The sequence below is a fragment of the Pangasianodon hypophthalmus genome, chromosome 13, assembly GCF_027358585.1.
Source record: "Pangasianodon hypophthalmus isolate fPanHyp1 chromosome 13, fPanHyp1.pri, whole genome shotgun sequence".
NCBI classification, from domain to species: Eukaryota; Metazoa; Chordata; class Actinopteri; order Siluriformes; family Pangasiidae; genus Pangasianodon; species Pangasianodon hypophthalmus.
In genome coordinates this window covers 19,992,636-20,006,848 of record NC_069722.1, presented here as the reverse complement: position 1 = coordinate 20,006,848, position 14,213 = coordinate 19,992,636, and the positions used below count along the sequence as shown (strand labels likewise).

The window sequence follows — 14,213 nt, the reverse complement described above, 5'->3', positions numbered from 1 at the left end:
GAGCTATTGGTACTATAGCACAAAGAGCTGCATAGAAACAGATCCAGCAGTAGCACCACTGTGAAGGTACTACTTATAATAATAGCAGTAATCTGTTTACTAGTCTCACTGAATTAAAAAATAATAATAATTTGATCATATACAGTGATAACAAGTGAAGTGACGTGTAGCCAAGTATGGTGACCCTTACTCGGAATTTGTGCTCTGCATTTAACCCATCCAAGTGCACACACACAGTAGTGAACACACACACACACACACCGTGAACACACACCTGGAGCAGTGGGCAGCCTTTTTTGCTATGGCGCCTGGGGAGCAGTTGGGGGTTCGGTGCCTTGCTCAAGGGTCTCACCTCAGTCGTGGTATTGAGGGTGGGAGAGAGCGCTGGTCATTCATAGATGTGCATAATAATATTTGCCAGTAGATATTTGCATGCCAGTCCTACTACCAAAAAAGGGCAATACATAAGTGCATTATTTCTGTAAAACTGGCAAGGTTGACACAGATGTGCATTCCCCTACACAGAAACTTTCTAAATATTTTCTTCAATAAAATAATTAATAGAATTTTGTATTTTTGATTAACAGATAAAAAGCCTGATGGACTGAAAATGACGACTGGCAGTAAAGGAGACAAACGAACACGTGGGCTGGCATCAAACTAGATATGTACGTGCAGAGCTTTATTAAGGGAGTAATATGTACAGAATAAAACAAACTCTCAATATTATTCATCTTGAACAGGAAGGCCATAACAAAAGTCCGATAGCAATATGCTAATAAGCCACAGCCGATTAACCAGCAAACACACAGACAGAGGTGTGTTAAAAGAAGGCTTTGCAGAAGCGTGTGCATGTGTGTGTGTGTATCAGACGAAGGTGATGCGTGTGCGCGTGTTGTTGATCTGCCACACATTGAGCTCTTCATACTCCTGAAGCGCAGAATTAAACTGAGCCGGAGTGAAACCGCGCGACACACACCGGTGTTCTGCATCAGCCATGCGCACCGCCCGCACCTTCCCGCCTTCAGACACCAACTCGCGCACCAGAGAAAAGATCACGTCGGCAGGGCGCTGGGACCTACACACACACACAAAGACAGACATACAGGTAAGACTAATCAAGAACCTCCCAAAAACCTAAACTAGAAGACCATTACTGCTATTGTGCTGCTATGAGACTTATTACCGTTCTTGCTGCTACACTTCTCCATCTGGTTTTCTATTCAAACTGCACAATAAATGTAGAGTCTACTACTTGTAGACTGTAATGTCAGGTATTGTACATTTTGCACTCATCTCACACTGCTGTATTTGCACTTCACAAGTCTTGTGTAGCATGTTCCTGCATTATGTAAGTGGTTAATGATGGAGGTGAAGGACACTAGGTGGCTCTTGTATGGAAGTGTAAAAAGTCAGACTTACAGTAACTGGTTTTAAACACACAACCCCAGGAAATATTTTGCCAAAGATTTTGATTTGCTGTTTGGTATAATTTTTTTCAGCACAACTTTAACCAATGAATATTTTATTTTATTTTTTTTTTTAAACATAAGATGCTGTATTGATAGGAACTTCCACAGCCCACAAATAAGAAAAAAAAAAAACCTATAAAAATGTATTCAATAAAAATGTGAGGTTTAAGAAAACAAACTAAATGAAATGTGGGTCTTTTTTTTCCTTCAGTATTTAACACCATAAATGCAAAATAAAAAGTGAAAGTGAAAGCTTGAACTCCCATTTTGTAGGCTTGTTTTTCATATAGTGGGTCATGCCAGATTTAGCTTTTGTTGCCACCATTCTCTCAGCTATTGCAAGGCCTGTGATGTGGCACTGTGCCTCATTGTGGACAGGAACTGCTTTGAAAAATGGCACAACTAAAAGAACAGTGACACTGGAGACCTGACCAGACTGAAAAAAAAATGCCTTCAACTGATCTCTTTTACTTATAAATAGTTCACTAGAGTTCTTTGTTTTTCTATTCTAAAGTATATATTTTGCATTTATGGTGTTGGGGGGAGGAAGAAAAAAAAAAATCACTGGAGGGGGACCCGTTCAGCCTGTTTTCTTCATTTATTCAATAAAAGATACTGTATTATTGTACTGATAAGTGCTTCCACAGCCCACAAATATAGGGAAAAAAGGGGGAGGGGGACCCAAAAAAAAAAAAAACTTCACATTTTTATTGAATAAATGAAGAAAAACAAGTTCAAGGAAATGTTTTCGTATTTTTTAATACCATAAATGTAAAATATAAAGTGAAAACGAAAAAACTATTTGCGAGTACAACAGATCAGTCACAGGCATTTTTTCAGTCTTGTCAGGTCTCCAACGTCAGTGTCCTTTTAGCTGTGCCATTTTTCAAAGCAGCTCTGTCTACAATGAGGCACAGTGTCTGGTACCAATGAAATGTCTTATCACATAGTATAATACTGCAACAGTTGGTCATACAAGTCAACTCCACCCATTTCTCTGTTATATGCTAGAATCGGATCAGGGCATGGAACATTTTCCACAGTTCAGTTCTCGCCTCTGGTTTTGACTGTCCTTTGGACAGAATTCCCTAAGAAGACCTGGTGAATTGTAGAGCATTCAGACACCTCCCGTGTGTCCATCCACTTCACAAAACAGAAGAGGGTCCTCTCTGATCCATCTGATGGATCCTCTGGGGGATTTTTTGTCCAGAGCACTCTGTTTTGGGGGAAGTTGTGGTTGTCTCTATATGTCCCACAAACTCCAAAGTGTACCTGTGCCAAGTCTTTGAAAAGCTTGGGACTTGTATAAAAGTTGTCCACAGAGATGTGGTATCCAGTTCCCTGGTAAGTTGGACTTATGAGAGCCATAATGCTGTCATAAGATTCCCACTTGCTTCCCTTGTTTTCCCAGTATATACAAAGAAATGATTTGTTTGGCCATTAGAGGAGTCAGCTAATACAAAAAGCTTGAATCCCCATTTTGTAGGCTTGTTCTTCATATAGTGGATCATGCCATTAGCTTGCAGTAGATTAGAAAATGATGGCAGCAAAAGCTAAAACTGGCATGACCCACTGTATGAAGGACAAGCCTACAAAACCGGGGTTCAAGTTTTTTGTGTTAGCTGACTCCTCTAATGGCTACACAATTTCTTTGTATATACAAACAATGTGTTTACGGAACAGCTCACTGCCCAGCTGTGCGGGACAGAGATTAATGGGCGTCCCAGCAGAACGGTCAGGCAAACAGTGCAGGACCTACCCGTGGCCATCGCCAACCCCACAGACACAATTATGAAAGCCACACAAGGACGCGGGACCTGTGAAAGCTGCCGAATGGTAGAAAATGTGGACACCATGGAAGTGCAAGGTCTGTGATGTTGCACTGTGCCTCACTGTGGACAGAACTACTTTGAAAAATGGCACAGCTAAAAAGACACTCACATTAGAGACCTGACCAGACTGAAAAAATTGCCTGCGACTGATCTATTTTACTTGTAAATAGTTCATTAGGTCTTTTGTTTTTCACGTCTAAAGTTTATATTTTGCATTTACATGCAAAATATTTAAATATTATATTTCTTTTAGCTGTTTTTTTTATTTATTCAATAAAATGTGAATTTTTTAAAGCATTTTCTCTTATTTGTGGGCTGCGGAAACACATCAATACAGTCTCTTGTATTAAAAACAATAAAATATGCTTAAAGCTGAAGTGCTGAAAAAAATTATACCAAACACTTGAGTTAGAAACAAAGGTGGTTTAATACAGAGAAGAGAAAATAAATAAATAAATAAATAAATCTGACAAAACATTTACCCCTTTAAAAAAAAAAAAAAAAAAAAAAAAAAAAAGAGAGAGAGACTGTGAAGGGTTAAGATACAGTGTGTCTCTTCACAACCCTAATGTGCATTATCATCTTGCATGTGTGTGTTTACCTGGTGGTAGTTGTCTTGTCAGGCTGCAGTGAGTCTTTGCTCATCTCCATCAGCCTCATCGCTTCATTTACATCCTCCTTCTCTACCATGTCCACCATACGGAGACGCGCCTGCAACCCACACACATGCAAACAATAAGCATCAGTAACATTCATACGACATCCATTACACAGAGATTATATGCTCAGATGCTCCACAGCGAGTTGTGCCGGCACTGTCAGACCGAGACAAGTGCAATGCCTTATGGAAAATCCAGCAATTGCCCAAGTCTCCGCCTCTCAACACCAGCTACTCTCTCTACTGGTCTTGTGCTGCTTCGAAGCTCCACCCCCAAGCTCTGAGCACACGAGCTTGTGACAGTTCGAGGTGTAGTCAGTTTTGCATGGGTTTGCACAGCGGTGAGTGATGAAGGCTGAATGCCGACCCCGCAAAGCTGACCGCTGCCACGACAACCAGAGCGTGGAGAAGACACCCGTGTGAACACAAATGGCTCCTTCTGCTGGTCAGAGGCGCTAACTGCAGCTCACTCACAACACTGGATGACAAGCAGGCAAACATTATTGCTTTGACAAGTGTGTGCTGTGCAGCTGTGTGTGTGAAGTGCTGGCTCTGCAGTAGGTCTTGTGGTCAGCTACCTGCACAAACAGCACTTTTAACACTCAGCCGCTCAGATCGAGACGTCATGACCCCTAATCCTGCATCAAATGATGCTATTTTATAAAGCACAATGGACACTTCTGAGCACACATGAAATTCAACAATGCACTCCAATTGGTTAATACCCAATAATGTACCCATCAGGCACTGCTGTGTCAGAGGGTGAAGTGCAGTCTATAAATCAGTAGGTGTGGTTTAGGACACGTCCAAGGTGGCTTGATGGACAAATAAGGTACTGCACCAAATCCATTACTGACCATCAGTCTGTGCTTTTATTACTGTACTACATGGTGCACATTATTTTGTTCCCTACATAGTGTTCTGTACAATTCACTAAGTATTACACTTATAGGTTGGAACTGGCACACAATTGGTAATCTAAAGTGTTTGGCATTAACATACTACAGAGTGTAGGGAATAGGTAGACATTTAAGACAGAGCAATAATTTGACATGTGCAAGCATTACTTTACAAATCGTACCGTCAACCTCGTTCCAAACACTCATACTTTTCCAGTGTGTTTGGCTACAAGGAGGAGGGCTGATCACAGCTGGCAGCCATGTCGCACAATGACGTTTCATCTCCGATTGGTGGAAGTGTTACAGTGACGTGGCGGGCGTAAGACAGAAGTGCCCACAATGCAGTAGAACACAGGCACACTACCTGCACTGTAAGCACTTTATCACACACAAACCGTTATCTCATACCAGTGATGGCAAGGGTGTGTGTAACAGGACAGCAAACAGACAATATATATAGTAGGGGACGTGTGTGTGTGTGCGTGTGCATGCGTACATACCAAAGCTGTGGACAGGCGCAGGATGGACAGTAGGGTACGAGCGGAGGTAAAGGTGGTATCCTTGCTGACTCGTGCCTCCTTCCTCATCTCCACATACGCAGCTGTGATGTAATCAGTCAGGCCCTCGGGGATGACAGGCTGCTTCTTCTTACACTTACTGATATATCGCCTAAACCAGAGACAAAATACAGACAGAGACATTAAAAATTGGTCAATGCATTGCTTCAGTAGTGTGAATTTAATTTCCTATATTAGTGTGGACTGATCACATACACCCTTTTTGACTCTATCCTCTTCATTACAGTGGTATATAAATTGATCAAGATACTACTACAATACAAAAAAAAATCCTCCAAGATAACATTTTCATGCATGCCAGTTTTTGTGTACCTCACAGGCTTAGTTACCGAGCACGGCACGTACTGCTGTACATACTGTACGTTCTATAATGTTATTATGTTATAGCCTGTGTGTTAAGTACACTAATAGAAAAGTAATTAAGAATTAATCAGAACTGAGATGCTATAAGCATACTATAACAGAAGGTCAGACAACAGAGCTGGCAAGGTTTATATTAATATGCTCATTCTCATATTCTATTATTTCTATAATAATAACTTGCACAGGAAATAGTATAGTGGACATACAGTTTCAAACTTGAAAAAAGTGACAAACTGCATTAAAAAAAAAAGGGGGGGGACAACAGTTTATAGCTGTTAAAATGCAAGGGACACTCATTTCAGGGACATTTCATAACATTAAATCTAACGACAAATAGATGCAAGTATGACATTTTGCTGTGATATTTAAGAAGTAAAACACTTTGGGACGTTCTGTAAAGAGTGTGTGTGTGTACCTCATGAGTTTCATGTCGATAGGTGTGTAGTGTGTGGGCGGCTGTTTGCAGTGCTGGTGGACGTGTGTGATGTGCTGTGCGAGTTGCAGGTCTTTCTGGGTGTCCGGTTTGTCCTGGATGAGCCAAAGCAGGTCAAAACGTGACAGCAGCGCTGCCGGAAGCTGGATGTTTTGCTCGATGCTCTTCCTTGGGTTGTAGCGGCCAAATGCAGGGTTTGCAGCCGCCAAAATAGAGCAGCGTGCGTTCAGAGACGTCATTATCCCTGCCTGTGACACACACACACAATTGTTAGTAGTTATGGAAACAGAACAAGAGAAACACACTGGCATGTTTTTGTAAATTCTTTTGATTAATTTCCATTCAAATGGCTACATCACAGACCACACACAACACTATACACTGTGCCAGGGAAAACGTCATTAAATCAAAAGCAATGTTTCCATCCGCCTTCACGACATCCTCTTTATCCACGCAATGACCGTTACACACTGTATTAAACTGCATACTACGGTACCACGCGGAAGGCTGTGTCAAAAATAGTATACAAATATTTATCATCTCAGGGCAAAGTTCAGCAGTGACAATGAAACCATTGTTTCCGTGACAACTAGTCCAGCATTTGACTGCCTCTCAAATCACCATACTACCATTGATTGGTAACTCACCAATGAGAAAGAACTCATGGTGTCATTGTGTGTTAAAATCTGACAGACAAACCTGTGGTTACTTAGCATCATCAACTACTGACCCCTCACTGACAACAGCTTCTGTAAGTTAAACGTAAACCCAACGTTACCTTGGCAATGGAGATGGTCTGCTGCTCCATGACCTCGTGGATAGCGGTTCGATCCGCATCAGCCATCTTATCAAACTCATCGATGCAGCACACGCCCAGATCAGCCAGAACCAGAGCCCCACCCTCTAACGTCATCTCCCCAGTGACAGGATCACGCATCACTGCTGCTGTCAAGCCCACACCTGACGAGCCACGCCCAGTCGTGTACTGACCTACAGAGAAAGTGAGTGAGCATAAGCGCCATTTTGTTCGAATCCCTTTGCAATACATCTCAAACCTAGCGCTGGAATATGAGCGTGTCAAACTTACTGCGTGGCGCCAGGCGATCGATGTAAGACAGCAGCTGAGATTTGGCCACACCGGGATCTCCCATCAGACAGATATTAATGTTACCTACACCCAAACAGACACGAAATTAAACACTCAAACCCATGTAATTCAGAGTCACTAAACACAGCTTATCTGGAGAGCGAAGAGAGTACACACCCCTGATCTTCATGCCGCGTGGATTCTGCTCAACCCCACCCACCAGCAGCAACAGTAGAGCCTTCTTCACGTCCTCATGACCGTAGATCTCCGGCGCAATTGAACCTGCCAGTTTCTCATAGAAATCTTCCTCTACACAAAACACACAAAATTTCAAACAAGAAACACATTAGCACAACTGTTGAGATCTGCTATTTAAATGAGTCAATACTTAAAGTATTCTGAGATATATATATATATATATATTTCACTTTAGCCACTACATTATACACTATGAAATGTACATACACAGTTAACAGTTAAAGGCATTTTGTCTATCAGAGACATCTATGTATACTGTATGTTTAATTACAGTTGAATAGCAGTTTAACCGATGTATAATTACATGTTTAACTAATTTTTAAACAACCTGTCAGTTTGCGTGGATTTTTTGTATATTTTTCAATCAGAAACATTAGATGTGTTTATTCCTTCTGACTTATTTAATGCATCGATACAGACCGACTGAAGAGATTCACAAAGCCCCATTCAACACACCTGTGATCTGTCTGAGCTCATCATCAGTAAGCTCCTCCAACCCAAGTTCATCATCCTCAGTCTTATTCATCAGTGTGATACAGTGCGCCTCCAGATACGTCTCTGATAACAGACCCTGAGACACAGAGAGACAGAGGCATGCTGAAACGGTCTGCACAGGCAGGTGGACATAGACCAAGAGGCACACTTATAACAAATATTCCACTTAAAAAAATATAGTGCTTAAACTCAGGGAATGAACAGTGTGATGTAGTCTTATGATGTATATGGCGTGTGTTTGTCTGAATAAAAGAGGAGTGTGTGCATACCTGTACAGCCTGTCTGAATCCAGTTCGTAGTAGAGGAAGGAAAACGCCAGAAATGGTCACATGGTCTCCAGGCTGAGCTGCACGCGTGTTCTCTCCACGCACTGACACGGTCATACTGCGTGGGATATTACCGACCGGCACCTGCTCACTCTGCACATACACATCGTAGGAAGAGAGAACATGCATTGTCACTTAAGCACTGTTAAACAGATTAAAATTAAGCATATGCGTTTTTGTAACACGTTACACACTAACATGCTCCTGGATGCGCAGCTCCTGGAACTTTACGAACTTCGAACCGCGTGTCTGTAAGTACAGACGGCCTCCCGACCTGTTGGTCACACACTCCTGACTCGGACACATGATCAGCGGCGTGAAGCTCGGCGATGCAATCTGTCACAGACAAAACATTTCAAATTACTAATTAGCCAATTAGCTAGCAGGCCAATTATGTCACCATATTTTTCACAATATATTTATGAAATAGCTGGTGAATACGATGCTCTCTTTCGGTCATCATACCGGTTGGTAAGTCTCTGCACCACACTGGTCACATGTATAGGTGGCGACTGCCATCATGGGTTTGACCTCAGATGCCCTGGTAACGATGCCTCGGACTGTCACCAGCTTTCCGATGGAGTCTGCTTTAACATCCCTGATGACCTTTAGCTTAGCGGAGGAAGGAGGACGGAAATACAGCTCGCTGAGAGAAAGACAGACAGATACGAGGTGCATGAGAAACGAGAATGTGATAATGGGATGTGGATAGTTACTTTAATTGATAATATTTATAACAAAAAAGTCTGGAGCACTCAGAGCTGGAGCAACAGCAACACTTGTCTACAATAACATGCACTTTGAAATTTGATCAGAATAAAGATTTAAAAAGCTGTCCAAACAATGGAGTAATTTTCAAAAACATATCAGTAATATTTTTTTAAAAAAGCACTAAAATGTCCGGCAATTATCACAGTATGAAAAAGTCATACCGGAACACGTATCCGTCACTGATGGTAGAATTGTAAGAAATATCAAAAAGGATGATGGCTTCATTAGTCTCACCAGTCTTATCCTAGCACACAGGTTCCCAACCCTGATCTCAGAGTACCCCCTTTCCTGCACATTTCAATGCTTAGCTAGCTGGCTTACTAACATAACCTAGTTAATAAAATCTAATTAAATATTACGACAATCGCTCTAAAATGATAAACCCAGCTAATTCATAACTTATTACTTTGTTAACAGACATCATGCTTTGCCCCAATCATATCTGTGACGTGAATCCGAATACAACCAAAGACACTGAAATTAACCATCGCAGGGTTAAATTTACAAAGCCCCAGGCTGGTGTTCTTCAGCACTGCACTGTAACCCTAGACCACTTTCACACACTCACAATCTTCTCATGAGCTCAGCGGGGTACTGGTTCCTGGGATCACGCGTGTCGTTAGGGTCGCGACCTCTTCCCTCCATCATCAGACGGTGCTCGATGTAAACATCAAGAGCATCTTTAGCCACCACCTGAAATGAAACACAAAAACAAAATGTACAACCGCAGACACAGCCACTCAGGTGATTTCAGGCACTTCGGCAGTAGTGTGTGTGTGTGTGTGTGTGTACCTCGCGCTCTCGGTACTCGGGCAGTAGCTCGTGCACAGAATCAGAGAACAGTGCGATGTATCGCTTGGTGTTCTCACAAATGCTCTCCACCAGCTCCGGGTCCTCCTCTGCTACGTCGTCCAGATCCACCACCAACGCCACCTGCTCTCTGTGAGCCAAAGACACCTACAAACAAACAGGAGAACGGGACACTGAGGAAAACCAGAACCGCTAATACGTTTCAGCTCTCAGCAGCGTGCACTATAGAGGCATGCGCTAATTCTTGATATCATACATTAATAAAATTACAGGAAAATAATCAACAATGGGGTGCTGTGTTGTCACTTCCACCTGAAAGTTGATACTTTCTTGTACTTTCCAATAACGGCATTCCAAAGCTTTTTATTTTTCCTCTCCCACAGCAATTTCAATGTGTGTGTGTGTGTTTTTTTTTTAATTAAAGAACACACTTATATTATTATCCACTATCCACTTCATATAGTTATGCTTAATGCTGTGAAACATACTTATTCCTGTTATTTCTTACACTAAAAACAGCTTTAGACACTCGTTTCCTCGCCACGCTCTCTCTTTTTTTTTAAATCTATCATTTTCTTGGGGGGAAAAAAAAATTATGAAGAGCTGCAGAAATCACTTCATCAAAAGTTGATTTAATGTGTTTGGACAAATGACCATTCCAGACATCATTGTGTTATCTAGCCACTTTTGTTCATATTTATCATATCTCATGCCTAATACCAGGTAGCTAGTGTTAGTCTCACACCCACGATTTGTACAAGCAGCTGTATATCCTGTGTGTTTGACACGAGTAACCTGAAACCTAAGACGCCTATATTTGAATTAAGACGATATAATAAAAGTTTGGAGTTACAAAGACTACAAGAAAGTGTAGTGTGATGGAATACCTTCCACTCATTATTTACCTTACTTAGTTTATTCTTTTTTTAGACACTGTCTAATTTCTTATTTTGATACTTTTTAAATTATTTTATTGGATACAAGGCACAATATTTTGTCTTTAAACACTGTAGTGATGTTTCATATAACACAACTGATGAAAATAAAATGAACTATAAGCAAGGAATCAGCAAAGTTCTCACCAGCTGAGCGCCATATTTGAAGACCTTCTTCCCAGAGTCATCTTCAGTGTAGAACTCCTGCAGGAAGCGCTTACATTTCTCTACACACACACACACACACACACACACACACACAATTAACCTCTGAGGTAAACCTGCAGGAGTGGGCGGGGCCTTGCATAGGCGCGCGACAGAAACCTGCACTGCGCGAGCACGTCCGTTGACAAACATCAAGTCACGTGACCCCGCACCACACATTCCCCCCCCTCCCTCCCCCCGCAGAGGAAGTAACAACAAAGTGTAGTACACACCGATCCTTCAGCCGTTTCCAATAAAATATCACACTCACACACGAGATAAACAAATAATAGTTAATTAACAAGAAGATTAAACCAATAGAATTTGATAAGATATAAATATCAGACGGACATATATATATATTTTTTTTAAAAAAAGGGCAAATCTTTTTTATCTTTTCAGTTATTCTCTCTCACACACACACACTTATCCCGAGGAGCTGCTGGATGGCTCCTGAGCTCCCTCTTACTCTCAGCCATCTTTTAAAAGCTAAAAAAATACACAGCCCAGATTTCTGGCTTTGTTATATACGAACCAGCCTCCAGCGCGCGACACGATGATGAAGAAAGAGCAGACAATGTCGGCGTCTCGGTTAGCTTTAGGTCCGTAGCCCGTTACTCGACGCATTGTCAACATACACACAACTTCGCTGTTTTTGTAAACAAAGGAGCACATGGCTGGCGAGCCCCGTAACGGAGGCGTCCACTTCCGCCGCGCGCACGCGCTCTGAGCGCTGCTTCAAATAGTGCCTCCTTATCGTCACAGCCGCAAAAATAAATAAATCATTTAAAAAATATACAAACAAACAAAAAAACACGCCATCCCACACAAAAACGTCAGAATTTACTGCTTCATGTGAAGGACAGGAGTGTAATAAAATGTAATAAAAGCAGCACGCGGGGACTCTGAACACTCAGAGAGGGGAGGGGGGAGAGAGGGGAGGGGGGGCTGTGTTCCGCGCGCGCGGATGAAGCTCCAGCTGCGTCACAGCTCATCCCCCAACGGAGCTAACTGCCGTTTACTTCCAGAGAAAAACTACTTCATCCTAAAAACAGCGCACTATCGCAACACAGTGTGTTAAAATAGTAAGAAGAGACACTGCTACACGCTCCCTACTAAGTGTACTAATAATAAAGGCGTTCGGGACGGAGCCATAGCGTTACCGTTTCCTCCACAATGCGGTGCGCGATTAAAGCGAAACCCACACTCACTTCAACACGGAGATTTATCTCGCCACGGGGACGAGTTTATAGAATAGTGTTTGATAAAATATTTTATTTAAAGTCAGACTGATAGTTAAATATGTATTATGCATGAAGGTGGATGTAAACGCGTTGCTAGTGCTCAGTGTTTACATGGCTGAGCACGCGCTCTCCGCGCTCTTTGTTTTAGGAGGTCCATCCGGGTAACTTTAGTCCAGCCCCTCCATCCGGGTTCTTTCAGGGGACTCACAGCGCACGGGACAGGAGATACTAAACTTTGGACGTTCGGTTTTAAAGTTATGCTGTATGTGCATTTTCAAAGTCTGATTTACGACGTGTAATTCTAAAACCAAAAACTTAAAACCAAAAATCCAAGGCCACAAAATCGACAGCCTGCTAGTTAAAGTCGTGTAACCCACAGTGGTTATTAGCAGGAAGGCTAACAAAGGCCATTCAGTGAGTGCGCTGCTTCACAGCTGCCCGGTGCAGTGAGAGCACTAAAGGGTGAAATGTTCATCACCGGCTGCTTGCGTTAGCAGATCTACTCCAACCCGCAAATAACGTTACATCTAATCGCATTTAAGCAAATGTTTAGCCGAACTCGCAGAGTACAAAGTGTGCATTAGTTCATTCTTGGTCAAGGATGGAGAATGAACTTCAGAGCTCGTGCACTCGCTCACCTTTCTCCGCCGCGTAGTCCTTCGGTGCCATTTTTCAGCCAAAAAAAGATTCCGACACCCAAGCCTTTAAAATCCACACAGAATGTGGCACAAATTACCGCGAGATGTTTTAACTTCTTTAAAACTATATATATCTTATTCCTTGCGTTAGATATACACGCTGCCCACAATCAAGAACTACTGCGAAAACTGGCGCGAGTCTTCTCTCACTCTCCGCCAATGAGAACACAGGACGCTCTGAGCCCTAGACCAATGAAAACGCCCGGTTAGCCGCGATCTAAACCAATCAAGCTGCGCCAGTCTCTGTTACAGAGGGCGGGATTTCTTCGTGGCGCGAAAACCGAGAGAAACGCAATGCGTCACGTGACATCAGGGCCCAATTGCATTGCGTGACAGAAGCGCGCCAAAATGGCTGCCGGAACAAAAGGGTCGGAGCGCGCGAGTCTGGAGCTGTAAAGCTGACAATAAAATGGCGGCGCTCATTCTCAGTTATCAGTGCTCTGGATGACATTAAAAAAAACGGAAAACAGTTTAAATAGCTTGTACATATTAAATATAATACAATAAGCTTAACAACTTACCAGAGTATTTAAATGTCGTTTATTTAAAAAATGCCTTAAAAAAAGTCCCTAAAAAAACAAATCCAATGTTATACACTTTAACTATTGGTATGTAATTATTAATGCTAACTGACAATTTTTCTTTATGAACATTTGTTAGTGTACATATAGGGTTACAGGCCTTCCATATCTGGTCAGGTCCATAAGTATTTTAACAGTAACACAATTTTCATAATTTTGCCACCACACTGGATTTGAAATGAAGCAGTGAAGATGTGATTGAAGTGTAGACTTTCAGCTTTAATTCACGGGGTTTAACAAAACTATTGCCTTAGCAGTTTAGGAATTACTGCCATTTTTTTCTCTCTTTTTTTTAATCATTACTCAAAAGTAATTGGACACTTGACTGATAAGTACTTTAATGGACAGCACTAGCACTGGCACTGGCAAGCTCAGCAACACCAAAAGGCCTGGAAGACCATGGAAGATAACTTAAGTGGATGGTAACAGAATTCTTTCCTTGGTGAATAAAAACTCCACAAACAAAAAGGCCAGATTAAACTGTTAGAAAACATCTAAAAAAGCCTGCCCAGTTCTGGATCAAGATTCTTTGGACATATGAAACCAAGATTAACTTGTACCAGAATTAT

General features: G+C 41.9%; 1 protein-coding gene across 2 annotated transcripts; it reads right to left on the bottom strand.

Annotated features, from left to right (window-relative positions):
- Window positions 1-650: 650 nt before the first annotated feature.
- mcm7 (minichromosome maintenance complex component 7) lies at window positions 651-13,237 on the bottom strand. Of its 2 annotated transcripts, none has more exons than XM_026916954.3 (15): window positions 13,004-13,237; window positions 11,065-11,144; window positions 9,965-10,129; window positions 9,741-9,865; window positions 8,867-9,047; window positions 8,600-8,737; window positions 8,345-8,494; window positions 8,037-8,151; window positions 7,500-7,631; window positions 7,323-7,406; window positions 7,014-7,225; window positions 6,218-6,483; window positions 5,362-5,530; window positions 3,906-4,015; window positions 651-1,078 (listed from the first exon to the last, which is right to left on the bottom strand). In XM_026916954.3, the coding sequence occupies exons 1-15, from the start codon at window positions 13,032-13,034 to the stop codon at window positions 868-870; spliced, it is 2,169 nt and encodes a 722-aa protein (XP_026772755.1). In that variant the 5' UTR covers window positions 13,035-13,237; the 3' UTR covers window positions 651-867. The 2 variants fall into 2 exon arrangements, with proteins under 2 accessions (XP_026772755.1, XP_053095304.1); XM_053239329.1 differs by lacking the exon at window positions 13,004-13,237 and adding an exon at window positions 11,657-11,895.
- Window positions 13,238-14,213: the final 976 nt, after the last annotated feature.